Source organism: Engraulis encrasicolus, chromosome 11 (genome assembly GCF_034702125.1).
Source record: "Engraulis encrasicolus isolate BLACKSEA-1 chromosome 11, IST_EnEncr_1.0, whole genome shotgun sequence".
Lineage (NCBI taxonomy): Eukaryota > Metazoa > Chordata > Actinopteri > Clupeiformes > Engraulidae > Engraulis > Engraulis encrasicolus.
The window spans coordinates 21,611,248-21,638,793 of record NC_085867.1 but is presented as its reverse complement, the minus strand read 5'-3'; the positions used below and the strand labels follow the sequence as shown (position 1 = coordinate 21,638,793).

The following is a 27,546-nucleotide window of genomic DNA, read 5'->3' as shown; positions in this document are numbered from 1 at the left end:
ATCCTGTGAGGACATAGTTTTATTCATTACATTTGTTGCAGTTTGTCGTGTTTTTTCATACGGTAGTCTTTTTCATGTTTTTGAAGTTGTTTTCATTTTTATTGAACACACTAGAAATCAACATTCAATTACCGTCCCCTCCCACTCCTGTCCCCCTCCAAATCGCCTCCCATGGAGGTGGAGAGGCATCGGGCAGGTGCTCAGTCCCGTCCCGGGAAAAGCCCTTCGGAGGACTGATGCGCCCTCTCTCACCTTTCCCTGCCGATAAGCCGCTGCAGCGCTATGACCATGCTGTGACAGCTACCTTAATCTCTTTTTAATGGCGCATATGAATATCCCCGCGGAAAAGCACGGCGCTGGCTGTCGTCTAAGCCCAAAAATAAGTGGCTAATAACGCAGCTGATTTGTCCAGCTATCATAGACTTGCTCACTAACTACAGTTTATTTGGGTTGGTTAAGTGGAGAAAGTATAACTCTCGCGCGTTATTGCGAGTTTTACGCGCTATGGTTTATTGCTTTAATATCGATGAGTTTCAGTTAAATCAGAATTTTGTGTTGGCTCATCGTAGTAAATTAACCTATCCAAATGCAGGCTTATTACCCATCTAAACGATATCCCTGATCATTTATTTTAACCTGTAAGCTCTAGGCCTAGGCCTAGGTCTAACCGATGATGTGCCATTTTTTTGTTTTAAGAAATATTGCTTTTCTCTTCGATATGGAGCTTAATTTATGAGTAGCCTATTGCAAAATGATTATGCTTTCCACACAGTATAGCCTAATGTGTCAATTAATTAGGAGATCTAACTCGGATCGAATGTTAATTCCAAAATTAATAATGTAAAAGTAAACCAAGAATTTTTAGCCCATATCGCGCCCATTTTCATTCCATATACCCCCCGGCCTTGGCGCATAGTTAATAATCCATTTCATTACACCACAACCAAACATAATCTGGCTAACAATTGAATAGGCCTTCATTTCAAGAAGTGGGCTATTGTGGATAATTAAGTGGAACAGCATATTGTTCCGCTTTAATTTAACATTATGAACTTGGGCATTTGTTGCTACAATTGATAATGAATGCATGATGTTTTAAATAATGAGGGGGGCGATGGGGAAATTAGTGAAATAATAACTAATTTAAATTCATCACCTACTCTAATCCTAATATCACGTGTGTGTAGCCCAAACCTTTCCCATGGCCACAGGCAGCATTCTTGTAGAAAGTTCCTTTTTCAAACTTTTATAAGCTCGCCTATGAAGGCATAGGAGAACATGAGAATGAGGCGTTTTGAAGAGGGGTGGGGTGAAAACCATAGACAAATGAAGCTGGGCTACAGCCTCATAAATGCAGCTGTTGAGGACTAATCTTTTTTCTTGCCCTGTCACTCACCTTAATGTCCCGTCGGCAGTGCGTTCTCATAGCGAGCCGCGCGCCACAACTCTTCCCCTCGCTCTCATTCGAATTGCGCGTTCACACTTGTCAGAGCCCAACTTGTCCACACACACACACACACGGACCCATCCCTTCTTCTCGGTTTTCCCTCAAAATAAAAGAAGGGGTGCATGGATGTCAAATTGTCATCAAAACACCATGAAAGATTGATTTGCGGCACTTTCCCCTCGCCTGACATCATTCCGAGCCACCGTGAATGGTGAGCCCGCGAATCCTGGCCCGAATAAAGATGTCCTTGGCGGGGCTTGAGGGTGCAAAGTGCTGCTTTTACTCTCAGTCCATCACACCAGAAAAATAGAGGAGCCGGCTATTGAGAGAAAAGACCGCATACACACTCACACACAGGGCATAAATGCTGTCACAATCTGAGGGCTTCATATGAACATCTATGAATATTAAAATGCTCACTACAAGGGAAAAAGGAGGACGGACCTCGTCAAGGCACATTTGTGTGTGTGTGTGTGTGTGTGTGTGCAAGAGAGACAATAAAATTGTCTGCACGGTGCTTTTCTTTCTTTTTGGCCTCCTAATCACTAAGACGTGGCCAATGCTCTATGCTGAATATGGGAAGAGAATTTTTTTTTTTTTTTAACGCCCATCAGAGCTGGGAAAAAATCAGCACGTTTTAGACACAGGAATACAATGACAACAATATCAAAATGAAAGGAAAATACAATCTTTGCCAAGGCACTAAACTTCTAAGAAAGCCTTAGGCCTACATTGAAAAAAAGACATGTTGTGCGCCGTTTGTGCCATCATGGCGAAAACAGGCTGCGGTGTGATTTTATTTTATATCTTTAAAAAATTAAAATTAAGAATCAGATAAAGAACAGGCCATGAATAAGTACTGTGCTTTTTCCACACGCTTGGGATATTAACCACTGTGGACTGAGACAATGCGCATATTTACGCATTGTAGTGAAGCTGGTGTTTTAGCAGATAATTGGTGTTCAGGAAAGGCGAGTATATTTAAAGTGTATAAACGTGGGGATGAAAATGGACAAGTGGCCGCTGGCATAACAAGCAGCACCGAGATTAGGTTACTTTGTGCAACAGCACAGCAGACTGAGTAACCACTCATGTGTAGAGAAACAACCCCCTTCCCGTCCCATCTCTCTCTCTCTCTCTCTCTCTCTCTCTCTCTCTCTCTCTCTCTCTCTCTCTCTCTCTCTCACACACACACACACACACACACACACACACACACACACACACACACACACACACACACACACACACACACACACACACACACACACACACACACACACACACACACACACTGTGTTTGCGTCTCACTTTCGTTCTCAGAGGGGGTGGCCATTGGTGAAGGGTGTTTCTATAGCGCGGGGCAGAGGCATTACTACCTAATTGAGCAAGGGGCAGGTCGACGCATATAAGACAATCTGCCTCAAACCAAGGGCCACTCTCCAACCTGGGTATCGTCCCTCTCGCAGGAATAACAGACTTGCTGACTTTTCCCTATTTTTTTAACCTCAAATCAGCCTTCAGCCACTTGGTGCGCTGCCGCTTGCCAATTAATTCCCACAGCTGAGGTGAAGCTGGTTTATATTTGTTTGGTGCCATGGGTTCGGTGCTGCCTGCAGAAGCATTCGGGCTGAAATCGGGACTGAAGAGTTCCCAGAGTCGCTCTGTCCTGTCCGACATCATCACCTCCGACATCCTGCACAGCTTCCTCTACGGCCGCTGGAGGAACGTGCTCGGGGAGCAGCTCCTGGAGGAGAGAGCCGCCACTGTCAGCCCAAGAACCGCTTTCACCGCCGAGGTGCTCGCACAATCCTTCACTGGGGGTAAGTTGTCTATTGCATGCTTTTTAATATATATATATATATTTTTACAGTACGGTGTGAGCGTATTTTTACGTGCGTAAATTATGCGTATTTACGCATGTGGTGAAAATGCCCTAAAGTAGGCCTAATAGATAACTGTTCCAGAAATTCAGCAAACTTAGGACAGTAGCCTATGACATAAGTAGAGGGTTATGGTAGGCCTAGGCCTATACATAAAGAGTTTAATTTAAAAGCACACAATGCATTTTTTAAAATAAATGTAGGATAGCCTAAATGCATGAATATCAAATGTTTTAAATATTTCATCATGGCAAAAATATGAATCATTTAATATCCTTGGGTGTGCACTTTTCCACTAAGTTAACATGCGCGCACAAAACTATCCACTTTCAATTCCACAAAATGCCCCATGCTCCCCTTTACAATCATTGACAAAAGAGCATAAAATGGCTCTCATAGTGATATTCTTAAGAATCTCCGTGAGGTCTTATCATCAACAGGCTCCTCTGTTAAAAAGAATGAACCAAAAAAAGAGAGAATGCATACTCTCCCACTGTTCCAGATTTCTTCCCAAGGTCTCCGTGACTTTACCATTACTGTTCTCCTGCATTTTCCCACTTTGTTTCCATTATTTGGGCCCATTTAGCGCATTAACCCGTTCCGTGCTTTGAGAACGCGCATTTAGAAGCTTGTTAGGCGTGTAACTGTTGATGACTGAAAGAAGAAGGGTATTAAATTCATTTGGTTAACTTTGTGCTTGACCTGAGAAAGTTTCCACTTAAACCAAGGCGAGAGAAAGGTTCCTTTTCTCTAAGATGGCCCGGTTTTATCCCGTATTCATCAATCTCCGGACAGTCTCTTTTCCTCTCTTGGCAGCTATGGGGCTCCGGAGCTTTCCCCTTTCTCTCGCTTTAATAGATGGCTGTTCCTGCGCTAATGCCCCATGAAGCCTAATTCTATCGCCATTCACAACATGTCAACCAGCTAATCGCCTTTCCATTTTTTTGTTTGGGAAATTCCTGGGTCTTTTAAACAAGTCCTGGTTTCTTTCAGCACAAATTTATTGCTACAAAGTTCTTAAAAGGATAATGAATTTGGAATTAGCCGTTTCTTTCCAGTTGAGTTTAATGAATATCATTGAGGCATGACAAATTGCTGGACTCCGAGTAATATGGGACCATTTAACCTCGGTTCGGCCAAGCCTTTTGGTGCAGTCGAATAAAATTTCTTTGATTCTGACATTTAAGAAATCCGCGATTGTTCTTTTCACTCTATCAAATGAGGCTGAAAATGCTTTCTATGGTATTTTGCGTGCGCACAATACATCTCTTTCAGGAATTTAATCGAATTAACTACCGGAAAAGATGTGATATTTCGTGACTGAAATACAGTCTTCATGATTTTTGTAGATAATCCTGATTCTTTAAAACACTACTAAACCATTAGCCCAAAAATGTTGGCCTAGGGCTTCGACCATTTGGGAATACATGACCTTTTACATCACAAAAAGTATAGTTTAACTGCTGTTATTACCATTAGCCCAATTAATTAAAATTATGGTAGGTAACATCAATTGAAATATAATTCCAGTGTGAATGTATATTGCTATTTTAAAACAGTGAAAAAATGCTGTTGGTTTAAAAAAACGTTTTTGTTTTCGACAGAAGTGCAGAAGCTGTCCAGTCTGGTCCTACCCAGTGAGGTCATCATTGCGCAGAGCTCCATCCCAGGAGAGGGGCTCGGGATCTTCTCCAAGACTTGGATCAAAGCTGGTACTGAAATGGGCCCCTTCACCGGGAGGGTCACCTCCCCTGAGCACGTGGATTTGCTGAAGAACAACAACTTAATGTGGGAGGTAAGCAGCATACTTCTCATTCACAACGCTTGTTCGGCTGGGCAGCCCTCAATATCTACAAAAAACGCCTGCTATGTAGTCAACGATTTTTTTTCTCGAATTGTCATTGGCCACGTACGCACATACTCCTAAACAACCACATAATTAGTGTCCAACAGTATAGTTTACGTTACCTCGACAGTTGATATTTCGCAGCGCGTTGTGCGTGCCTGTGTTCGTGCCTTCCTTTCTCAGACCCCCTATCTGTCTTGTGTGCCCTCGCAGGTGTTCAACGATGACGGCACGGTGCGCTACTTCATCGACGCGAGCCAGGAGGACCACCGGAGCTGGATGACCTACATCAAGTGCGCGCGCAACGAGCAGGAGCAGAACCTGGAGGTGGTGCAGATTGGCAGCAGCATCTACTACAAGGCGCTCGAGGTGAGCATCTGGAGTGTGTGTGTGTGTGTGTGTGTGTGTGTGCGTGTGCGTGTGTGTGTGTGTGTGTGTGTGTGTGTGTGTGTGTGTGTGTGTGTGTGTGTGTGTGTGTGTGTGTGTGTGTGTGGCAGACTGGACTGGGCCCCAAAAAGGCCCTTGCATTTTTTTGGTGGTACTGCCTTAATTCTGGGCCAGTGTCTAAGAAAATAAAAAATGCCCAAAGGTCCTTGGGAAATGGCATGATTGCCAGATTATCAACCCACACCTGTGTGAGTGTGCGTGCGTGTGTCTGTGCTGTGCGTGCATGCATTTAAGACAAGGTGCTGGAGATTACAGACCCGAATTTTAACTTCGACCTGAAAACAAGACACAGAGCATGGATTCATTCAGGGCAGGCCAGCATTGCATGGGTGGCCAGCCAAGCGCCTTCACCCTGTCAGCCTGCTTTGCTCTGCTCTCCATTGCTTTGCCAAACTTTTGAACTGACAGTAGGCCTAGCCGTGTGATTATGTCTGTGCCAGTGCATCTCCTGGCCCTGGGGAATGATAAACCCTCACTACCATTCACCAAATCCCAAATGCAGGACTCCCCAAAAAGCCCGATGGATAGTCCTTTAGTTGAAACAGAATCAAACTCTCTGTTGCTTCACAGTTTGTTGCCAAATGCCAAAGCAGGGGGAATAAAATAACACTGTGTGTGTCTCTTTCTTGGAATGCAGACGATTCCGCCAGACCAGGAGCTGCTGGTGTGGTATGGGAACTCCCACAACACCTTCCTTGGCATCCCCGGAGTCCCCAGCGCTGACGAGGAGCAGCAGAGGAAAGGCAGAAATGGTGAGTCACTCGGATGGAATAATGGATGCATAATATTTTGAGTGTGTGTGTGTGTGTGTGTGCGTGTGTGTTTGTGTGTGTGTCCGTGCGGTGCTTGTAAAGAGAGAGAGAGAGAGAGAGAGAGAGAGAGAGAGAGAGAGAGAGAGAGAGAGAGAGAGAGAGAGAGAGAGAGAGCAATGGTGATGATTACCGCCAGTGTAATTGCAAGGACAAGGGGGGTTATTAGTGGAGGCCCCTAATTACCTAGTAAAGCTGTCGGATGCGTCTTCGTGCCTCTTACACCCCACTGAGCCAAAGATCTGTATCATCTTTTGCTGCAACAAGACTGCCTATCTGCCTACCCTAAGATCTCTATCTGCTTTAGCTGGTCTGGGCGTCCATAATCGGCCCCATTGACCGGGATCTGGGTGTTTAGTTGGAGACCAGTGATCCATACACTCCCTTAATCCAGTCACTGACAGTGGGCTGGCCCTGTGCCGGGTAGCCTCTGGCCCTGTGCCGGGTAGCCTCTGGCCCTGTGCCGGGTAGCCTCTGGCCCTGTGCCGGGTAGCCTCTGGAAGGCACTGAGGTGTAGAATCCACAGACACTAAGGCACTGACTTGGTCCTTTTCAGGTGTGGTCATCCGGAGTCAAAGGTGTTAAAAAAGTAATGGTGTAATAAGACAATGTGTAATAACACATTGGGTTCATGAAAACGGTTTCTGGCAACAAGTGGTGTTCGGTGTGGTACTGGAACTTTTTTTAGGCCAGGGGAAAAATATAAGGTCAAAGGCTTGCAATAATGTTGGCTTTGGTTGGAGTGTGGGAGAATATTAAACTGTATTTGGAGTGGGGGGTTGATTGTGGACCAGGAGAGTGTCCACGAATACTAGACTACTTGAGACTTTCTCATGTTCCATGCTCATGTTCTTCTGTTCCAACAGTCTGATGTGTGTCACGCATTAGAGTTTGCGATGAAACAGTTTTTTTTCATCATACCGTCATTCAACTAGTCTGCAATTTTGAGTCTAACCTCCCTCTCTCTTCTTCCTCCTCCTCTTCCTCTCCACAGACGATGCACACCACAGTGACGGCTCATCCTCCTCCTCCTCCTCCTCCCCCTCCTCGTTACCCTCCGCCTCTTCCTCCTCGAGCCGAATGCGCTGCGTGATCTGCCACCGTGGCTTCAACTCGCGCAGCAACCTGCGCTCTCACATGCGCATCCACACGCTGGACAAGCCCTTTGCCTGCCGCTTTTGCAGCCGGCGCTTCAGCCAGTCCTCCACGCTGCGCAACCACGTGCGCCTGCACACCGGCGAGCGGCCCTACAAGTGCGACGTCTGCCAGAGCGCCTACTCGCAGCTGGCAGGGCTGCGCGCCCACCAGAAGAGTGCCCGCCACCGGCCCGTTGCTGCGGCTGCGGCTGCTGCCGCCACGTCGGATGCCACCACCACGGCGGTCACTGGTGTGGCTGCTGTGTCTGCTGTGTCTGCTGGCCCATCTCCCCCTCCAGTCCTGCAGATGGCTCCACCGCCCCCCATGCCACACCCGGCCATCTCGCTCATGCACCACCACCACCATCACCACCACCAACACCACATCCCCACCATGGTGCTCTGATGAGGACAGACACTTAGAGTGTGTGCGTGCGTGCATGCGTGGATGTGTGTCTGCCTAACTCATACATTTAGTCTTAGACAAGTCATCAGGCAACACAGCACTTTACAGAGGGGTTAACACTCAGACTCAACAGTGCCAGGGGTGGACTGGAGTCGCCTGACACACACACACACACACGCACGCACACACGCACACACGCACACACGCACACACACATCACACACAAACATAGGAGTTCACTGAACACTTGCTGAGGGCTCTGTGTTCTCTTCTACTCCCCTCATGGACAAAACCCATCGCTGCATCAAAAGTTCTCATATCACAGTTAGTGTACTGTAGGACATCATGACTATTAGACACAGGGATACTGGTCTTGGACTGGACTCTCAGAGAAGCAATATGTCTTTAAGTGTGTGTTGCTGATCCCACATTTTCTTTAAAACATTGCCATCCATCAGCACTATTTGATCAGCACTGTTTGTGAGATGGAATAAGGTGTGTGTGTGTGTGTGTGTGTGTGTGTGTGTGTGTGTGTGTGTGTGTGTGTGTGTGTGTGTGTGTGTGTGTGTGTGTGTGTGTGTGTGTGTGTGTGTGTGTGTGTGTGTGTGTGTGTGTGTGTGCACTCGGAAAGCACAGGATAACTAAAGCACAATCAGTCCACCGTTTTTATAAAGCAGATGTGTGTATAGGTATTCTTTTATTGTGATGATTTACAAAGACTGTAAAACGTTTAAAACTCATGTCCAAAATGCTATGTCACTTACCCTGGCATCTCAGGAAAAATACAATACAATACAAATCTACACACAAAAAGGAAAGACGTTATAAAACAAACTTGGTATATGAAAAATGGTCACTTTATCTTTAAGTGGGGCATGGTATTGGATTTATTGTAAACTATGTATATACTGTAAATATGTTTGTACTTCCCTTGAATAAAATAACTACAGATCTGAATTGTAATGGTGTTTTCACTTTCTTCTGATTTCTGGCTACATAGTGGGAAGATTTAGTGACTCCACATGTCAACATGTGTAAGGTGGAGGTTGCTGTGGGGCGTAGCATGCTGGTTCACCTGGCTACAAACCCCAACTCCGATGAAGTTGGGACGTTTGGTAAACAGTGAATAAAATCAAGATGCTATCATTTTCAAAACATTCAATCTATTCATTAGATGGAGAATAGTGAAAAGACAACATATTAAGTGTTAAAACCGAGAAAAGATATTGTTTTGGGGGACATATGTACTCATTTCTAATTTGATAAATCCAACACGTCTCAAAAGAGTTGGGACGGGGATCAGTGAAATTTAGTAAACATCCAAATAAGATAAAACAACAAAGAAGAACATTTCAAAATGAATTGTACTGACGGACAATATAGGTGTCCAGGTATAAGATCATCACAGAGAGGCTGAGTCACTCAGAATTAAAGATGCAAAGGGAATAATTACCATAGTTATTACATACATTTTTGAATTCCCTTTGATTTACCACGATTGAGTGTATATAAGACATATTTTTGTTAATAAAATCATTGTATAGGTTCATGACATCATGAAATATATATTGGCTGTAGTCTCACTCTAATTCCTGGAGTGCTAGAGCTATTGAAAATTGACCATATTAAGAATGCTTAATGCATGAAAATGACACAGGGGTTTAACATTCTCCTAAGCACCTGAGCTCACTTGAAATAGACCCAGAAGACATGGGAAACTGTCCTTTGCTTACAGAAGTCAGCAGAAGTTGTAGAAGTCCATTCTTTTTGACAATAATAGAGCATTGCACATCCTGTGCTACAGTGAAAATGGACCATCCAACTTGTGTTAGTGCTAGCTTCAAAAGTCAGCCTCCATGATGGCATGCGGATGCAGTAGTGCATTGGTTAAGATGTTCTCACTCATCTGTAGAGTTAAATACAGTGCTGAATGGTATACATGGGTTTTAAATAGCATGAAAAGCCACTCATGCATTATATTTTGAAGGGAGATCTTCGATTACTGCCACATAGTAAGGTCAAATTGCATTCTCTACTATGTTTTAACAGTTTGGCTCCATCATAAGGACCAGCATGTGATAAAATGGTGGGTTTTTGGTCAAGACCTGTCACACTGTAAGCACTACAGAAAGGAAAACATTGCAAAACATGACAAGGAATACACCCACCATTTAAGCTGGTGAAATCATGTCCAAGATAGGAATTAACACTGTTTTTTATATAAAATCATCTCATCGGTTAATGTATTTAACTGTTAAGTGTTGTCTTTTGTTTTGTTTTTAGTCTTCCTCGACATTTGCTGCCATTTATTGTCCCCGTCCCAACTCTTTTGAGACGTGTTGGATTTCTCAAATTAGAAATGAGTACATATGTCCCCCAAAACAATATTTTTTCTCGGTTTTAACACTTAATATGTTGTCTTTTCACTATTCTCCATCTAATGAATAGATTGAGTGTTTTAAAAATGATAGCATTTTGATTTTATTCACTGTTTACCAAACGTCCCAACTTCATCGGAGTTGGGGTTAGTAGAAGTAGGCAGCATAGCCCATGGGGACCCGGAACGAGGCCTGCCTGGGCTATTTCCCAAACTCACCCCCATCTCTCTCCCAATTCTTTCCAGTCAATGAACTTCACTATAAATCCCCAAATATAGCTATATTAAAAACATGCTTAACCCTTAATGCACGCTGTACCTCCTGTGGCATGCTGTAATAGACATTGAAAGTTAGCTACTATAGTACTACACTACTATGACAGTGCATGGGGCCTTTAGTAATACATTATGACTTGGTCATTGCCATTCTGGTAACAGCTAATTTATAATGCCGTGTCTTAAGTGTCTTAAGGGGTTAAGGTAACAACTCTCAACTTCTCAACTGTTGGATTTCAGTACTTGCACCTTCATTGAACACTAACACTAATTATACAATTTGAACGGCATGACCAGACTATCATGTGGACATTTCACTCAGTTGAGGGGGGCAAATGATAGATTTTGTTTAGGGGAGCAGGGCTTATCTCACTAAATGCCGAAAATGCATTCAACATTGATGGGCATACTGTTCTGTCTTGTCTTGTCTTGAAAATAGTAAATAGTAAGATACGAAATCTTTGTCATATTCTTCACACATTCTGTCTTCTATGACTGGCCAAACAGACACAGCAATTACATTCAAGGAGTTACTGCCCCCTCTAGTGGTGAAAAACCACATAAAGTAAGTCAAAGTCAAACCAAGTTTGGTTTATGTGATCGGCAGAATGATTTTTGCCTTTAAATCTGAATTATTAAAAATAGTTACAGTTAATTATATAAATGAGGCCTACAGCATCTTTAACTCAGGGAAGAGAGCAGGGATGTTTGACTTGTTCCATTTGTCCACTCTGCACTAATGGGAGAGGAGAAACCATGGAGGTAGTAGGCCTATGGGAGAAAAAGCCTATGGCCCACCTCATTGCTGTTTTATGCTGTTGAGCAAGACTGAGTGATTACACTCCTCATACATGTGAGTATAATGAGTACAACAATCAGTGCATGCCTTGATCTAACAGTGTGGAGATTAGTGGGTGTAGATAGTGGTGGGGACAAATTGTCCTGGTATGCCATTTTATATTATATTTCTCAAAAAGTGGTATGGACAAGATGGGTAATTTTGAAATGAAAATTTGAATTGAATAACAATAAATTAAATTAATACTAAAATGTATTACATTTATGATTACCGCCAAATGTCATACACATATGAAGATAATTTCCTCACAATCCACCCCTGGGCAAGTTCATATAATTTTCCGCCAGGTGGCGCCAGATCCCATAGCATTACAGGGCGCAGTATTTTGTTTATAACATCTTTCTTTGTTTTCTTTGTACATAATGACACTTTCCCTATACTTAAATCTTCGAAAAGATTCTTGGGTAATGGTGGTTCCGTGATTACAATGCAATTTGTCGATATTATAAATATGTTCTGCTGCTGTTGTAGTCAGACTACTTCTGTGATGTCATCAACAGGCGACTCAATAAAGTCTCTGCGGAAGCATGGCGGTGGACATGAGATTACCTGCTATTTTGAAACAAATATCTCTTTCTGGTTCAAAAAATGCAGCATCTACTCTTGTGGTTCCTGGAGATGTTATTACCACAGACACTGGTTTCATGCGGTATGTAATTTTAGTATTGTGAAACTGGTTAATTCAGTACTTTCTGGCTTTCATGCTAGTGCAATGAAGTTGCTTTTGCTTCCATTCATTGCAGCAACATGTGTTTTTACTCTGCATGTTCCTAGTAGTTAAACGCCGTGTGGACAAATAAAACGAGCTACATTACGTACTACATATACACAGAAGAATTTAACTTCGTGTGCATGATGTCGCAGTTGCCATGCAATCGCTCGAGTGTCATTAGTATAATTAATTCTAGATGTACCTGGGTTCTCAGTGTTTATCAACACGATGTTATGAGGAGGGGCAAGACACTGGCAGCCAACCACATGAGCTAATTTTTTGACCGACAGCGGTTTCCAACAATCAGAGGTTGAGTTGTGCGCAGCTAGGTTCGCGCTGTCAGGTTATAAACAAAATTTAGAACCCATGTATACACAGCTGTCATGATTTGCCATTTCTATGAGAATCTCGTCCAGTTTGGTGGAGAGAACATGTCCCTGACATCTATCCATTCATATGCTCACAAGTAACTCTACTTTAGTTATTCCCCCATTCCAATCCAGGTGCTCCCTGGGGAAACTCTTAATGACTTTTCATGTCTTTCAAGATGCCAACCCTGTTTTCCTTGTCAACTGAAAGCACCTTGATCTAGGTGAACTGACACACAGCTGCTATTATTCGCTTTGCTCTACAGGGGACATGGGACGTACTTGGATGAAGACAAGCTGACGGCCTCTGTAGCTGGGGAAGTCGAACGGGTAAACAAGCTCATTTGTGTTCGCCCTCTAAAGACAAGGTGGGTTCCCTGCGAAAGGTGTAGCACACGGGTGTAGAACCCGAAAATAAAATGTTTTCCATGTGTATGTAAGACCTTGACAAATTCTTGATTACATCTGTTCTGCAGGTATAACGGTGAAGTGGGTGATGTAGTGGTTGGAAGGGTTGTAGAGGTACATATTCATTATATTCTTCAGGAGATAAATGTTCAGTTAAAGGACTGACTGTGGGGCAGACCCTTTATGCCGTCAATGATCTTTCTCCTCCATTAGGTGCAGCAGAAGCGATGGAAGGTGGAGACCAGCTCTCGCCTGGACTCTGTGCTGCTGCTGTCTTCAGTCAACCTTCCTGGGGGGGAGCTGGTAGGTCTCTCCTGCTCATGTGCTGTCACGCTTCCATCTTACATCATCGTGTAACAAACAGCCATGTCTGCGTTGGTCTATTTTTAAGTGTACAAAGTAAAGGGTACTTTATTTGATCTCATTTTCCCTCTTCTCATTTATGGGGTGCCTTTGTAGCCACTGTTGTGACAACGTTGACAACGTTCCAAAGAGCTGAAATGGTGGCTGTAATTGAAGTGTCTTTTTTCCCTTCTTGTTACTGTAGAGGCGGAGATCGGCGGAAGACGAGCTGTCCATGAGGGACTACTTGCAGGAAGGAGACCTCATCAGTGTATCCTTTGGGACACATAACAGTCCAAGATTCCATTGCATAGTCATTTCATTGCATTTTAAGCAAAAGTGAAAGACCAACTGGGAAACTCCAACTCCCACTGTCAGTGCGACGCAGCACTCCACAGCACAGAAGCACACAATGCACACAACAAAATTGCATTTATGCCTCACCCGTGCAAGGGGGCAGCCCCCAGTGGCGCCCCAAGGGAGCAGTGTGGCGGGACGGTACCATACTCAAGGTACCTCAAACATGGAGGAAGATGGGGGAGAGCACTGATTAATTACTCACCCCACCAACCTGGCAGGTCGGGAGTCGAACCGGCAACATTTTTGCTACAAGTTTGACGCCCTAACCGCTTACCCATGACTGCCAGTTTTGACACTTGGTGCTGGTACAGGTTCCCTATTCATACAATAGAGGAAAGAATCACACTATACCATTCATGGGTGAGCGGTTAGTTAGTCATGGGTGAGCGGTTAGTTAGTCATGGGTGAGCGGTTAGGGCGTCAGACTTGCATCCCAGAGGTTGCCGGTTTGACTCCCGACCCGCCAGGTTGGTGGGGGGAGTAATCAACCAGTGCTCTCCCCCATCCTCCTCCATGACTGAGGTACCCTGAGCATGGTACCGTCCCACCACACTGCTCCCCATGGGGCGCCACTGAGGGCTGCCCCCTTGCACGGGTGAGGCATAAATGCAATTTCGTTGTGTGCAGTGTGCAGTGTTCACTTGTGTGCTGTGGAGTGCTGTGTCACAATGACAATGGGAGTTGGAGTTTCCCAATGGGCTTTCATCTTTTTTTATTGCTGAGCACCATGTTCCTCAATTTGCTTATGATGGTGGTAATGACTGATGTCATAGCAGGCTACTTTGACTGAATTTTCACTCCCATACCTTCAAAATAACAGCCAAGGCTTAAGAGTTGGCTCATTCATTTATTCCATTAAGAACTATTTACAGTCACCATTTTTTGTCAATCGAATCCCGTCGACTACCTACATTTTTGGGGGTCCCTGGGCTTTGGTCCCCCTGTACCTTTGAATACATCCTAGAGAGGTACTATAATGACGGTACTCTGCGTGTCAGCAACCAAAATCTCATAAAGGAAACTTTTGTCCTTAACCCAGCTGTCCCAACAGGCTGAGGTGCAGGCTGTCTACTCTGATGGCTCTCTCTCTCTCCACACACGCAGCTTGAAGTACGGAAAGGTGAGTTCCTTTTTGCCTCATCAATAAGTGTTCTAGGGAATGCTCACTAACTTCAATGACTATAAGGAATATAGTGCCATTGTTGCAATTTCAGACCTGCTCATAAACCTTAGTTTTACACTGAGCCTGACTAAAGAATAGTGGCCCTTGGCAGAAAATATTTTGCAAAGTCAAAGAATTTCCAAACTGATTCTGCTCCCAGCTTTATTACACAACATTTCGACTTGTGCTGACAGTGTGCTGTTATTCTTTCACTTTGTTTAATGCGTCTTTGATCTAGCACCTGATGACTTTGATGTGTGCACACACCTAACACTAGTTTAGGGAAAATGTTTTTTGTTTGACACCAAATGATCAAACCCGTCATCCCTACAGCCTATTTCTAACCTCCTCCACAGAATGTGGGAGTTTGTGATTGCATGTTTTCCCTCACAACTGATTTGAGATGGGTCCACAAAAATCCCATTCAAATTCCCATAGAATTTCAGACCTGAGGAGCCATCATGGCGGTATATGCTGAAGAGAAAAACAACATACTTTCGGATGACTTGCAAGCTCATCCACCCATACTAGTACTATAACCAAAGAATCGTCGATTACAGTAAGATACCCCAAACCCTGCCTACCAAATGCAGAGGAGTGTGCTCAAGTTTGGTCTCCCAAGTGGGCCTTCTTCTCTTTCTGTGGCGTTTGGTGATGGCTTGCATAAGATGCGCGTTACCGCCATCTACAGCACTAAGGGAACTCCACTTATCCTCAACCGAAAGTCTCCAAAGGTCTCCTAAAGGGGCGTTCACCTGACGTCACATAGATCCAGGAAAAATATGGGCTTGATTTATGTTACTGTAGTAGGAGGATCTTTGCTATAGCTTACAGCACTTCTTCCTCTCTCTCTCTCTCTTCTCAGCTGGGTCAGGGTGTCGTGGTGCAAGTGTCACCTTCTCTGGTGAAGAGGCAGAAGACTCACTTCCACAACCTGCCCTGCGGAGCCTCCATCATCCTGGGCAACAACGGCTACATCTGGCTGTTCCCCACCCCTCCACAGCAGGATGAGGACGTGGGCGGCTACTACACCAGCACAGAGGTGAGACCTTTAGGAGCATACCAGGGGGTACGCCACCAACACAGAGGTGAGACCTTTAGGAGCATACCAGGGGGTACGCCACCAACACAGAGCTGAAGTGTACGGCCCTTTAGAAATCTCCTAGGACCCGCAGTCTGAGAACTCAAAGCCTATAAGCGTTTATTGTGATGCCTTCACGGCCATCTTGAAAGTGCTGGCCTCCAAAATTTCACCTGTTGATTAAGGGCTTCCGCACACCGGCTGCGACAAAGTGCTGAGCACTGCTGGGCAAAAGTTCGATTTCATTGTTTTCAATAGAACAACGCAGACTGGCGCCGATGTCCGCGGACATTCACAGATGTCGGATAGCAATTACGAGAGAGATGATTTCTATTTTGTCGGCGCCGCCCATTGACTATCAATGCTATGTTCGTGTGAAATTTGGTTTGGGGGTCCGAATTATGTCGGAAGCAAAGTGCGCCGCAGTGCTGTCGGAGCCAATGTGCGACCGGCCTTACTCGTTATAGAGTGTTGGCATACAATAGCTGGTGACCTCACGTAAACGGAACAAAACAAGACAAAAATTGTGTGTCCGTGGCGTAAGACTGCAGGTCTTTACACATGGGGCGGGGGTGCTAGACCTGTGGCTGTAAGTCAGTGTACTACCTCTCGTCCTTTCCTGTGGGCTCTTGGCTCGGTATTGCCTTTGCATTAGAAAAAACAGAACAGTTTCCCTGTTGTCAGTGTCAACCAGCCCAGGGCAGCTTTTGGGGGATTTGGGGGCCCCATTCAATATCCAACATAATTCAATATTATAGATGTGATTAATATATGCCTCCCCCTGGTGCTGGGCCAGGTTACCCTGTTGTCCTTTTCTGCATCCATCCGTCAGTCACTGATTTTTGTTTTGGTCTGTTTACGCAGTTCCACCATCTATTGTATGCCGACACTCTATACCATGCAGTTGGACCATGGTGCCATGAGAGCTTGGTTGAACATTACATGGTTCTATAATTGCATATACTGTATTATTTAAATGTAAAGATGCACGAACAAAGTTTTCACAGAATCACAGAACAGGATTTTTTCCCTTGGAATATTGGTGGAGGTTCAATGTCTAAAACCTGTGTATCTACACAAGCCAATTGTTTTGACAAACCAAATGAAACAGTCCACTTGTGAATGTACTCTTATGAGTGGCTTATTCATGCTCAATTAAGTGTAAGGACTTAGAATCAAGGGAGGATGTTGGGATTAGTTTGGCTGGTGTGAATGCGCCCATATTGCACATTTACTTATAGGAGAAGTCATGGAAATTCAGAATGTAGGTCAGGGAAGGTCATGGAATTTTTCATCTGACTGGGAGTGGGAACCGCAGAGTTTCCTAGAGATCAGTGCCGCTCCTATCCTGGCTAGCACCAGACTGTTTCACGAGTGAGATGGTCTGTAGACCAGCTATGTGGTGTGGTTTACCATTTGCCCATGTGTTTGGCATACACAAAGCCCATAGCCCATTGTGTCGGTTGTATTCAAACAAACTGCAAGCTTCCATTTGTCAAGCAGATCTAGTAGCCTAAGCATCACCGCCTTTGCACCCTTCCCTGCTCTCTGATTGGTTCCTTACCTCAGGCTAGAGCTTTGGTGTTGGCGTCCATTGCTGTCTATCAGATCGGAACAATTCATGCAAAGCAGCATGGGATTTCCCAGGCTATGCCCGCTCCATCAACAACGAGCCAATTGAGTTTCTTGGTTCTTCCCCTATCTCCCCCTCTAGCGTGTGGCCCTACCTGACTGCCTCTCTCCTGACCCCCCCCCCCCCCTTTAGGCCATGCCCCAATTGACTTGTCTGTTGTTCCCCTGTCCATCTCTGCCTCCCCTGTAGCCCGTGGCCCTGTCTGACAGAGAGGTGATCTCTCGGCTGAGGAACTGCATCCTGGCTCTGGCCGCGCACAAGGTCCTGCTGTTTGACACCAGCGTTCTCTACTGCTACGAGTCCTCGCTCTCACACCAGGTAAAGGGCAGCTGTGTCTGTGTGTTGTAATTGCACTAGCCCTTTCTGTCATACAAGGTTAAGGAATGTCTACTTGTGATCGTCGTCAATCTCAGAACAGGGATGCAAATCCTCAAACAGGCCTCCTGTCTTGCTATATCACGTTTGTATTTTCAATGTTAAATGAATGTCCAGTTCAAGTTTCCACTAACTTAACCAAACTCTACAAAGAGGCCAGAGGAAACGATGCAAGTTGAGGAATTGATTTGCACACCCTGGGGTACCGTCCTTTATCCTAACTCTCATCCTCGACTTGTGCTTGTGGCCTCGCACTTCACTAACACCCCAACAACATAGAGCTTGAAAGGCCCGCCCCTTAGTTCCGCGTTTCACGGGACCTAAGCTGACCATCTAACAACATGGTAGCGAGTAAATATCTTTTGATCTCTGTCAGGATATGCGCTGGGCTACAAAAATGCTGTTTAAGAGGCTAGATAAAGATTATTCATGCAGAAGTATCAATTTTGTTCCGAGGCCGTCGGCATGAAAAATGTGAAGAAACACAGCTTTCTAAAAAGTTTAGGAGTTCGTACGAAAAATTAAGCAAAAATATCAGAAACGACATATATGGAGCTCGTGGCACAACTCGAAGGGGATCGAAATATCATTTTAATACCGCCTTTGGATTACATGCTACGATTTTCGGCCAAAAACGCTGTTGAGGTCCCATGAAATCGGGGGAAGTGACGTCACTTTCAAGCTCTGTAGGTTCCCCGCTGTCAGCTTAGCCACAACAACTATTGGGGGACTTTCCCCATTCAACATCCGGAATGCAAATGAAAAGAAAAATCACCTTTTTGAGTTGCGGTTTTGGAGATATTGAATCTAACAAAGTTCTGCCATCAATGATGTCTTGCTACGTTTAGTTTAGTTTAGTTTATTTAGTTTAGTTCAACAGGGACCATGCACAATACACATTGATTACAGAAGTAAAAAGATGGCTTGTGCCAGATTATAGCTATATAGCTAATTTCCATCTGCAGTCCCTGGACAGGTAAAACAAATATTAAAATACATTAACATGAACAAGATATAAACAAGTAAGCACATCCGTAGGCCATGGGTCAAACACACACACATACACACACACACACACACACACACACACTAAAATGTCATACAGTGTGAGTCATATTTTAAAAAACATATCATTAATGTTGACAAGACTGGTTGGTTAATATCCATTTTTTCACACCCCTTGAGAAGGCCTGATAATCAGTAATACTTTTTAGATTACTGGGTAGAGTATTCCATGTTTTGGTTGTCAACACAAGGCCACAAGCACAAGGGAGGACGGGAATTGGGGATCATGGAAAGAAGCCCTAGTAAAGCGATGTCTACTCGTACTAGTCATTTCTCTCACACCAGGTAAAGGGAGTATGTCTGTGCTGTTTTAAAAATGTTTGCTGTTTGCACTTATAGAATAATGCAGTCAACGATCTTTTTTAAAAAAAAATAAAAAAATCAATGATTTGTTTTTTTGTTTGGATAACATGCTTTCTCTGGTGAAGCCTTCCTTGGTGTAAATGGGGTTGTTGCTTGTGATTGTTGCAGATAAAAGACATCCTGAAACCAGAGGTCACCGAGGAGGTTGTCCTACTGACCAGGCACCGACTGGCAGACCAGGAGGGTTGAACCCAGTGCTCCCAGACATTCTAGAATGGGGCGGCATACTGTAGTCTGGAATCTTTGGTTTAGACTTGATGTGTCCCTCGATGCAACTTTTGAGCATCATTTACTGTGGATGACTAATGACAGATATTTCATTATGTTTTATCTATTTAGTGTAAAATAACTTGCATGCAAGCACAGCTTTCATCATTGTTATTTTTTTCATATTGCAGCAAAACAGACTTTAAAGTATACTGTCATTCTGTGAAGGACAGTGACTAATAACTTTTGTATGTAGTCTACTCTTGTATAAAACACAAATAAATAAGGGGTGATCCCTGTCCAAAGTAGCCCTTTGTCTAATTTGTTGATATGTGAGAAATGTGCATGATGCATTACAGACAGTGTGATTGCAACAGGTGGTTATGCGTGCACCAAATGTAAGCTGAATGGCTTGTCCACTGCATTCTCACAGGATAATATTTTTGGAATGTCTTTCACTTTGTGGGTTGGTATGTTAAAACTTTTGGATGTGTGCAACCTACTATGTTTGCATAGTTATTCTACAATTTATGCACTTTTGCATTCCTTGGATGTCATTGCTAAGGCAATTACAGTAATTTCGAGCCTCAGCTGAAACTCGTAGTATGTGTTTGAACTTCCCAAATTACTGCGTTTTCCAGGCTGCGTACCACACTGACCCCATGGCAAGTTGGGGAAAGCGCACCAAAAAATGTTCCTGGATCGGTTCATGTTGGCGCACGCACGCATGTTCTGACGTCAAACGTAACCCACCCCCATACGAAGCTATCCACCTTGCGTACGGAAATATGGCGGATGAGACGACGACTGTTTGAGTAGCTACACTTTAATTGCCCCTAAATTAATGAACAAGCAATGCAAAGTAGGGGGCAATCGAGGAAGTGCAACGCAACATTTGACCATTTCAAATGCGGAACGGGGAGTGGAAACAGTGCCTGACAACTTCGTGCCAAACTGCAAAAGGACTGGGTCGGTGCCTTGGTTTAGTATCCCAGGTCTGGGTTTTGGAGCCCGGGATAGAAGGACGCGAAGGCTGGACACGGAAGTTGGAGAAACACTCGGGAACCAAGCCCTGGGTGTTTGCTGAGCTCAAGCATGTCTCAGGTCGTCACTTAAGAATCTGTCAAGGTGATCATTACTCCGTATGTGAACTTCTGTGGTGACGATGTTTGAAGAGCTTCTAGCCAAATAGCACGAGCGAGCTGTTCCATCTGTGTACCCAAAAATCTCGCGCTGCCGACTTGTTAGCTGTAGCATAATCGATAGCCTGAGCATTCCAATAAGCATTAAAGTATCAGCCCGGTTTCGACCATTATATGTAATCAAGGACCATACTGAAAAATGTCTTTAAAATGGCATAGTGCAATCACAGCTCTTAAATGACATGTGTAGTTTAGCAAAGTTAAAAGTGTAGTGTTTTATACTTGTTGAGCCGAGTTGATAGTGAACCTAGCTCCTATGCCAGGCAACCCAATAATGCTAACTTCTCCAAAGTTAGCAAACTAGCTTGTGCCTGTGTGTTGCATGAATGGGATTGAACAATAACACTAACTTTCAGTATGCAAATAGTCACACCCAAACTTTTCAGTTTTCTGAATATTGCGATATTCCGAAACTGTTTGCAAAACTTTCAGATGTGAAGTGGTGACACGTTGTCGCAATGCCAACACTAGTAGTGCAACACTTTTTTTATGTCATGCCAAATGTAGAGGAGGCATAAGGAACTTTCACTAATCTGCTTCTGCTCCTGGAGGGGAAGTAATTTAACTGACTGCCACATTCCGCCATGTGTTAACTAGCACTGTCAAAGAGCGCGTCGGGCCTTGTACAGTGGACAGGCACCACAGTATTGTGTTGTCTGCGTGTGTCAGGACTCGCACTTCTTCTCATCAACTGTTCGTTTACATGTCTCTGTCAGATGATTTGGGAATATGCATCTGTCAGAGATTGCCTCTGTAAGAAAGTGCCTCAATATCCAGCTATCACTTAAATGCCTAGTCTTATGCAATGAGTGCCTCAATCATGCACAGTGGCTCCCAACACTAAAGGAAATTTTTTGGCCTGTCGTTTTTATTTTTAATCTGTTGAATGGGACAATTTATGGAAGTTTTTAAAGCTATAAAGTCTTAATACTGTATGCCCTTACCCTGCAATACCTGGACTACACTACACTACACTACACAGCACTACAAAGTGAAAGTGCCTGGATGCGGTGCACTGTTGGTATCCTAGACTTACACACCTGCCTCGGATGACTGGACAACTCCTGCACAGCCCATGCATGAGGCAGGGAACGGGCTGCCACAGATCCCTGGTTGCAGACTAGACCAGCACCCTCTCAGCCACTCTGACACCTGTGTCCGGAAGCTCGCCGTCAGGATGCCAGCCTGCTAGCCCGTCCCACCTCACCCTCCAATCCACATTCCTGGCCCGTGCCGTTGCCCGCCTGACTTGCTGCTGTCCACCCTCAACCTCTCCCGTGCATGGACTGAGGAACCAGTTCTTCCTGCTCTCCCTCCTCCCTGCACCCCTGTCCCCTTTTCCTCTCCTCTCTCTTCCTTCTTCCCCTGTCCCTCCTGTCCCCTCACTGTCTTGACCCTGTGGACCTGTCCCCTCTCCTGGTCCCTGTCGACCTGACCGTGCTGACCCAGTGTCCAGCCCCTCTGGCTACTTCCTCTGCTGTCTCTACTTCCCCTCTCCTTCCTGTCCCCCGTCTCCTCACCCAGGGCCCCTGTGGCTAATCTGTGGGCCGGCCTGTTCCTTGGCCCTTCTCCCCTTCCTGTCCACCCGCCTTGCCCTGCCCTGCCCGTGCCTGGCCCCTGTGGCTGTCTTCCCCGCGGGCCTCTCTCTACTTCCCCTTTCCTTCCTGTCCCCCAGCCTCCCGGCCAAGTGCTCGGCCCTTGTGGCTGCTCCCCCAGTTGTCCCCGTCCCCTGTCTCGTTTACCCGGTGGCCGGCCCCGGTGGCCGCCGGCCTGGCTAGGGGGCCCCCATGGGGCAGCAGCCGGGTAAGCTGGGGGGCGACACCAGGAGGCCCAGTCTGCCGGCGCTGCCCTTCATCAAGACCGGACGCAAGGACGGCTCCTCGCGCCACGGACCACTCACCTGCAACGTCTTCGTCGCTCACGGTAAGAACGACTCGTCTCGTCTCGCCTCCTCCTCACCCCCACACATGGTCCTCCTGTACGCTTGATTTCATGCCGCCGCGTGTCTCCTTGGTCTCCCCCTCCCCCTCGGTTGTGTGTTCGTCCAGTACATGTGAGTTTTGTTGCCATGTCATCGTTGATGTGTTCTGCTTCTGCGCCTTTCAAATGCTCATGATTCTGTCTGAAGAAAGTCTCCCCAACTCCTTCTCCTGCCCCTGGCCTGAACGTGTCAGTGGGTTCGAGATTAGGTGCTTAAATGGGTGGCGTCATAGTTGCGAGCGCAGTGTGTTTGTCCTGTACATGTGATTTTTTTTTTTTGCTGTGTCAAGTCGTGTGTTGTGTGCGACAGTGTCGGGTTGTGAAAGCATCTCATCTCTTCTCTTCTCCCATCCTACTCCATCTTCCAGGTGTCAGCCGGCCCTCACCCTGCACCTACCACCAACCATGTCATTCCCCCTGTACCCCTTTCTTTGAGGTTCTCTGATAGACGTGTGTGTGCATGTGGTTTTTGGTATCATATCATATGTGGGGTGCTTCTGCAGTGGAATTGTGTCTGGTCTCCCTACCCTTACCTCTACCTCAGCAGCCCTTTACTATCATTTCGCTGCAAGTTGCCTGCTCCAGGTTAACGAATATGTAATTTTGACAGATAAATAACTAACTTCCCACTCTCCTCAGCATCAGTGTTAATTTCGTCAACCATGACTTTGACTAAAATATTTCGTCAATGCCCTTTTTTGATTTTCGTCATTTAGACTAAGACTAAGACTAAATTGGGAAGGCAAAGACTAAAATTGATTTGTCATTGTGACTAAGACTAAGACTAAATTTTAAAAAGCTGACTAATTAACACTGGTGTTAGATAAAATAGAGAAAAAGAGCACCAGTGTATGAAGAAGGTTTATTCTGCACAGTGTGATATATGTTAAAAAGAGAAGTAGTGTGCGGAGAAGGTTTATTCTCTACAGTCAATGGTATGTGTTAAAAAAGAGAATCAGTGTGTCGAAGTTCTATTATGTACAGTGTTGACTAAAATGACTAAAATGACTAAAAATCGACTAAGACTAAAATTGATTTTCGTCATTTAGACTAAGACTAAGACTAAATTGGGAAGGCAATGACTAAAATATGACTAAGACTAAAATTGTTTTTCGTCATTGTGACTAAGACTACGACTAAATCAAAAAAAGTTCACAAAATTAACACTGCTCAGCATCTATTGTAGTGGTGTTGACAACTATGCTTCCTCCAGTCTTTATTATCCTCTTCCAACTGATCTCACCCGCTCTTTACGGTCAACACTGCCAGGCCTTGACCACTGTCTGTTGGCCTGTCTGTCCGCCAGGCCCAGACAACTGTCTTTACGTCCATCGTTTAGTCGGTCTGCCTGCCTGTCTCCCTGTCTACCTCCTCAGCAGATAGCCAGTGATTGGCTGTAAGCTTGTCCTCAAGCCTTCAAGACAGTCATCATGACATGGCTGTTATCACTAGTTTCTGGTTGGATGCTGCGTGCATACTTGGTATGGAGGATGCCTGAACGTTGTGTGTTGAATGGAGACAATAATTTAGTTTTTTTCATGCTGTTTTGATTATTTCCTTGTGTGTGAGATCTTTGTGGAAGCACCATTTGGGTATGTTGTCTAAACCGCTGCAATGATTGTATTGTTCTACATTCAGGGTAGCTCTGTTTTCCTCAACGCTAAAACCAACATATGAGTTTCCGAACACTCTGATTTTTGGTCATTCACTTCAGGATTAGGTGCGAAAACTGGTGCCGGCACAGTTCTCTGATGTCCTGAAAACGATGTATGTATGCGCGTCCAAGGTCTAGCTTTCTTTAACAGAGGTTTCATTGCTGAGAGCAGAATTTATAACTATTGGGAAGAACCGTTAGTCTACTTATTGACTGCTATTTTTACAAGGGTGATCATACTTTTGCATGTAGAAACCAGGCCATGTTACCAATGTGTGCATGCCATTATCTAACCTCCTATCCTCGCTTTGTGCTTGTGGCTTCTTGCCTCGCTGACACCCCACCTCCGTGGACCCCGCTGTCAGCCGGGGCACAACAACTATTGGGGGACTTTTCCCCATTCAACATCCAGCTTGTAAATGAGATAAAAATGACTGTTGAATTGTGCTTTTGCAAGATCTTGGAAAAATAACTTCTACTGTCAATGATGTTTTGCCTCGCATCTGGAGGTCACAAGTACAAGGCGAGGATGGGAGGTTTAGATATTGAGATGGGCACCGGGATGCCCACGACAGATCATAAAAAACGCACATGTACGGTTGTTCATCCTAATTTTTACATGTTCTCAACGTGAGGCTTTGCTACATTACTATTTTGATGTGTGTCGCATTTTCTTTTTGTTTTGGGTAAGGAAATGTAAATTACTGTCCTTTTGTCTTTGCTTGCTTCTGAGCCACACTGTATGGGTGTGGTAAGTAAGGTTAGTTGTTGAACTCCTCAGGTTGGCACAGGTTTAAAGGCTGGGCAATTGATCGATAAACTAATCAGACCAACAGTCATAATCTGGTAATCGGTAGTGGGGATGGTATTTATTTTTTTTACCCTTTCTTTCATAATTTTTCTCAATATTATATTATGTGATGCTGTCAAGTCCACTACACAAGTAAATGAAAGGCAATTTTGAGTTGAAATTCTATTGGCCCGTCTAGTCCTCCTAATCACGATTGTGAATTAATGAACATCAACCAAAATGGAAAAGCGTGTAGTGTTCATGTTTTTTGCCGTGTCCTCCATTCCTATGGTTGGTGTTCAACTGTTTTAGGGAGATAGCGGTCAATGGTTGACTAATGTTTTTAATGGTACAAAATGGTTGAAAGTTTAAAAAGCGATGCAAAGCCAGTCGTCATTGTTGTTGCTGAGGTTGTTGTTTAGCCAATCAGCTGTTGCTGAGGTTGTTGTTTAGCCAATCAGCTGTTGCTTTGTTGTGATGCTGCCTGGTGTGATTGGCCCCTGATCTGGTAACCTTTGACCTCCATGACCCCCACGACAGCTGCTTCAGGTCCCGGCTCGTTATCTTTCACCACAGGGCAGATATTCACCATGTCCAGCTCTTGTGTGTGTGTGTGTGTGTGTGTGTGTGTGTGTGTGTGTGTGTGTGTGTGTGTGTGTGTGTGTGTGTGTGAGTGAATGCGTAGGAGGCTAAGCCCGTGTGCAGCTCTGTGGAGTGTAGGGTTTTGTTAACGCTGAGCGTGTGTGCGTGTGCGTGTGCGTGTGTGTGTGTGTGTGTGTGTGTGTGCGTGTGCGTGTGCGTGTGTGTGTGTGTGTGTTTGTAAATTGCGTGGGAGGCCAAGAGTGTGTGTGCAGCTCTGTGGAGTGTATGGTTTTGTCAATGATGAGCCAGTGTCCAAACAGGCATGAGTGAGCGTGTGACTAAGATCCCATGACGTCTGCTTGACCAGCAGTACCCCCATATCCTGCTGTGCTCCACACCAAGGCCCTTACTAGCGCCAGAGCATGACCTGGACGTGTGTGTGTGTGTGTGTGTGTGTGTGTGTGTGTGTGTGTGTGTGTGTGTGTGTGTGTGTGTGTGTCTGTGTCTGTGTCTGTGTCTGTGTGTGTGTCTGTCTGTCTGTCTGTCTGTCTGTCTGTCTGTCTGTCTGGGGCTATATTGTGTTTGCAAGATATGCTTTGGGGGTTAGGGTGGTTGTGGGGTGGCTTTGGTACTGGGCAACACACACACACACACACACACACACACACACACACACACACACACATACAGTACACACACACACTGGAGTTCTTCCTCTTCCCATAACGCCGATCATTGTCACGGCAAGCAGAGGAGGTTTGGATTGCAGCTTGCGCAACAGAGGAGAGTTGGGTGGGGGGTAGAGACAGACAGACAAACACATTGGTATGCAATTTGAGAGGGAAAGCGAGAGAGAGAGAGAGAGAGAGAGAGAGATTTTGGCATGCGTCTTTGAGAGAGAGGAGAAAAAAAAACATCTATAAATTTTAAGAATGTAATTTTCAGGAGTGAAACACTGCGTTGCATTGTAGGCAATGGCGGAGACAAACACATTGATTAGCATTTGACAGAGGCATGTATGGTAGTCTTGGAAGAGCTCAGAGGCCATAATCATAGAGTGCATACTGATAGACAGAAGGCAGGTATGTGGGGCGCTTTTGGCATGCATGGAAGTAGCAAGAAAGAATGAAGTGCATGGGAGAAAGACAAGAGCTCCAGAGATAAGCCAACACAGTTAGAAAAGTGCACACATGGGGAGGAATTATTGCTGATTTGGTCCTGTTTTGGAAAGCAAGACCATTGAAGATGTGTTGCCGTGTGTGTGTGTGTGCGCGTGCGCGCGTGCGCATGCGCGTTTATGTGAGAGAAAGAGAGAGAGAGAGTGTGTGAGTGAGTTAGTGATAACAGGATTGGGTGTCAAGTGGTTCCTTTTTTCGGTTGTTGTTCCTACCCCAGAGTGAGTCACTGTAAGAGATAGTACAGGGCTGCACCACTGGGGCCTCGCATGGCTGCCCCCCCAAAGCACTTAACAGTTAAGCCGCCCACCTTGACAACAACCATCTTCTACTTTGACTAAGTCCCCAGTAGGGCTGCACGATTATGGAAAAAATCATCATAATCGCGATTAGTTTGGTCAAAATTGTAATCACGATTATTGATTTGTTGCAGATTTTTTTGAAAATTATAACAAGATGAAATACAACCAAGAATGAATTATATACGACTTGGGCAAGATAAAATGAATTGTAATAATTATGTTAAGGCAATAGCATGAAACTTGATGGACGGGTGGACAGATTTCTGGCCAGAAACACCAGCCTGTCAGTATGTTCTGGC

The 27,546-nt window shown here is 45.0% G+C and overlaps 3 protein-coding genes across 3 annotated transcripts in view; all 3 read left to right on the top strand.

The window, feature by feature from the left end:
* The first annotated feature begins 3,044 nt into the window (after positions 1-3,044).
* Positions 3,045-7,974, top strand: LOC134458707 (PR domain zinc finger protein 12-like). Its single transcript, XM_063211135.1, has 5 exons — positions 3,045-3,270; positions 4,935-5,125; positions 5,390-5,545; positions 6,261-6,375; positions 7,427-7,974. The coding sequence occupies exons 1-5, from the start codon at positions 3,045-3,047 to the stop codon at positions 7,972-7,974; spliced, it is 1,236 nt and encodes a 411-aa protein (XP_063067205.1).
* A 4,006-nt stretch (positions 7,975-11,980) lies between these two features.
* On the top strand, positions 11,981-19,870 carry exosc2 (exosome component 2). Its single transcript, XM_063211251.1, has 9 exons — positions 11,981-12,135; positions 12,833-12,934; positions 13,043-13,088; positions 13,188-13,277; positions 13,522-13,587; positions 14,728-14,796; positions 15,704-15,880; positions 17,742-17,870; positions 19,464-19,870. Exons 1-9 carry the CDS (start codon positions 12,014-12,016, stop codon positions 19,542-19,544), a joined length of 882 nt encoding a protein of 293 aa, XP_063067321.1. The 5' UTR covers positions 11,981-12,013; the 3' UTR covers positions 19,545-19,870.
* A 477-nt stretch (positions 19,871-20,347) lies between these two features.
* Positions 20,348-27,546, top strand: part of abl1 (c-abl oncogene 1, non-receptor tyrosine kinase) — a 71,555-nt gene continuing 64,356 nt past the window's right edge. The window contains exon 1 of the mRNA XM_063210195.1: positions 20,348-22,687. Within this exon, the coding sequence (XP_063066265.1) occupies positions 22,552-22,687 (136 nt within the window). The 5' untranslated portion in view covers positions 20,348-22,551. The remainder of the gene's footprint in view (positions 22,688-27,546) is intronic.

Bases quoted from the DNA above. Each gene is read 5' to 3' on its own strand.
- LOC134458707 (XM_063211135.1), top strand. From the start codon at position 3,045: ATGGGTTCGGTGCTGCCTGCAGAAGCATTCGGGCTGAAATCGGGACTG. The intron at 5,126-5,389 runs GTAAGCAGCATA...GTGCCCTCGCAG, and splicing joins ACAACAACTTAATGTGGGAG to GTGTTCAACGATGACGGCAC. The intron at 5,546-6,260 runs GTGAGCATCTGG...CTTGGAATGCAG, and splicing joins TCTACTACAAGGCGCTCGAG to ACGATTCCGCCAGACCAGGA.
- exosc2 (XM_063211251.1), top strand. From the start codon at position 12,014: ATGGCGGTGGACATGAGATTACCTGCTATTTTGAAACAAATATCTCTT. The intron at 12,136-12,832 runs GTATGTAATTTT...TTTGCTCTACAG, and splicing joins ACAGACACTGGTTTCATGCG to GGGACATGGGACGTACTTGG. The intron at 13,278-13,521 runs GTAGGTCTCTCC...TTGTTACTGTAG, and splicing joins ACCTTCCTGGGGGGGAGCTG to AGGCGGAGATCGGCGGAAGA.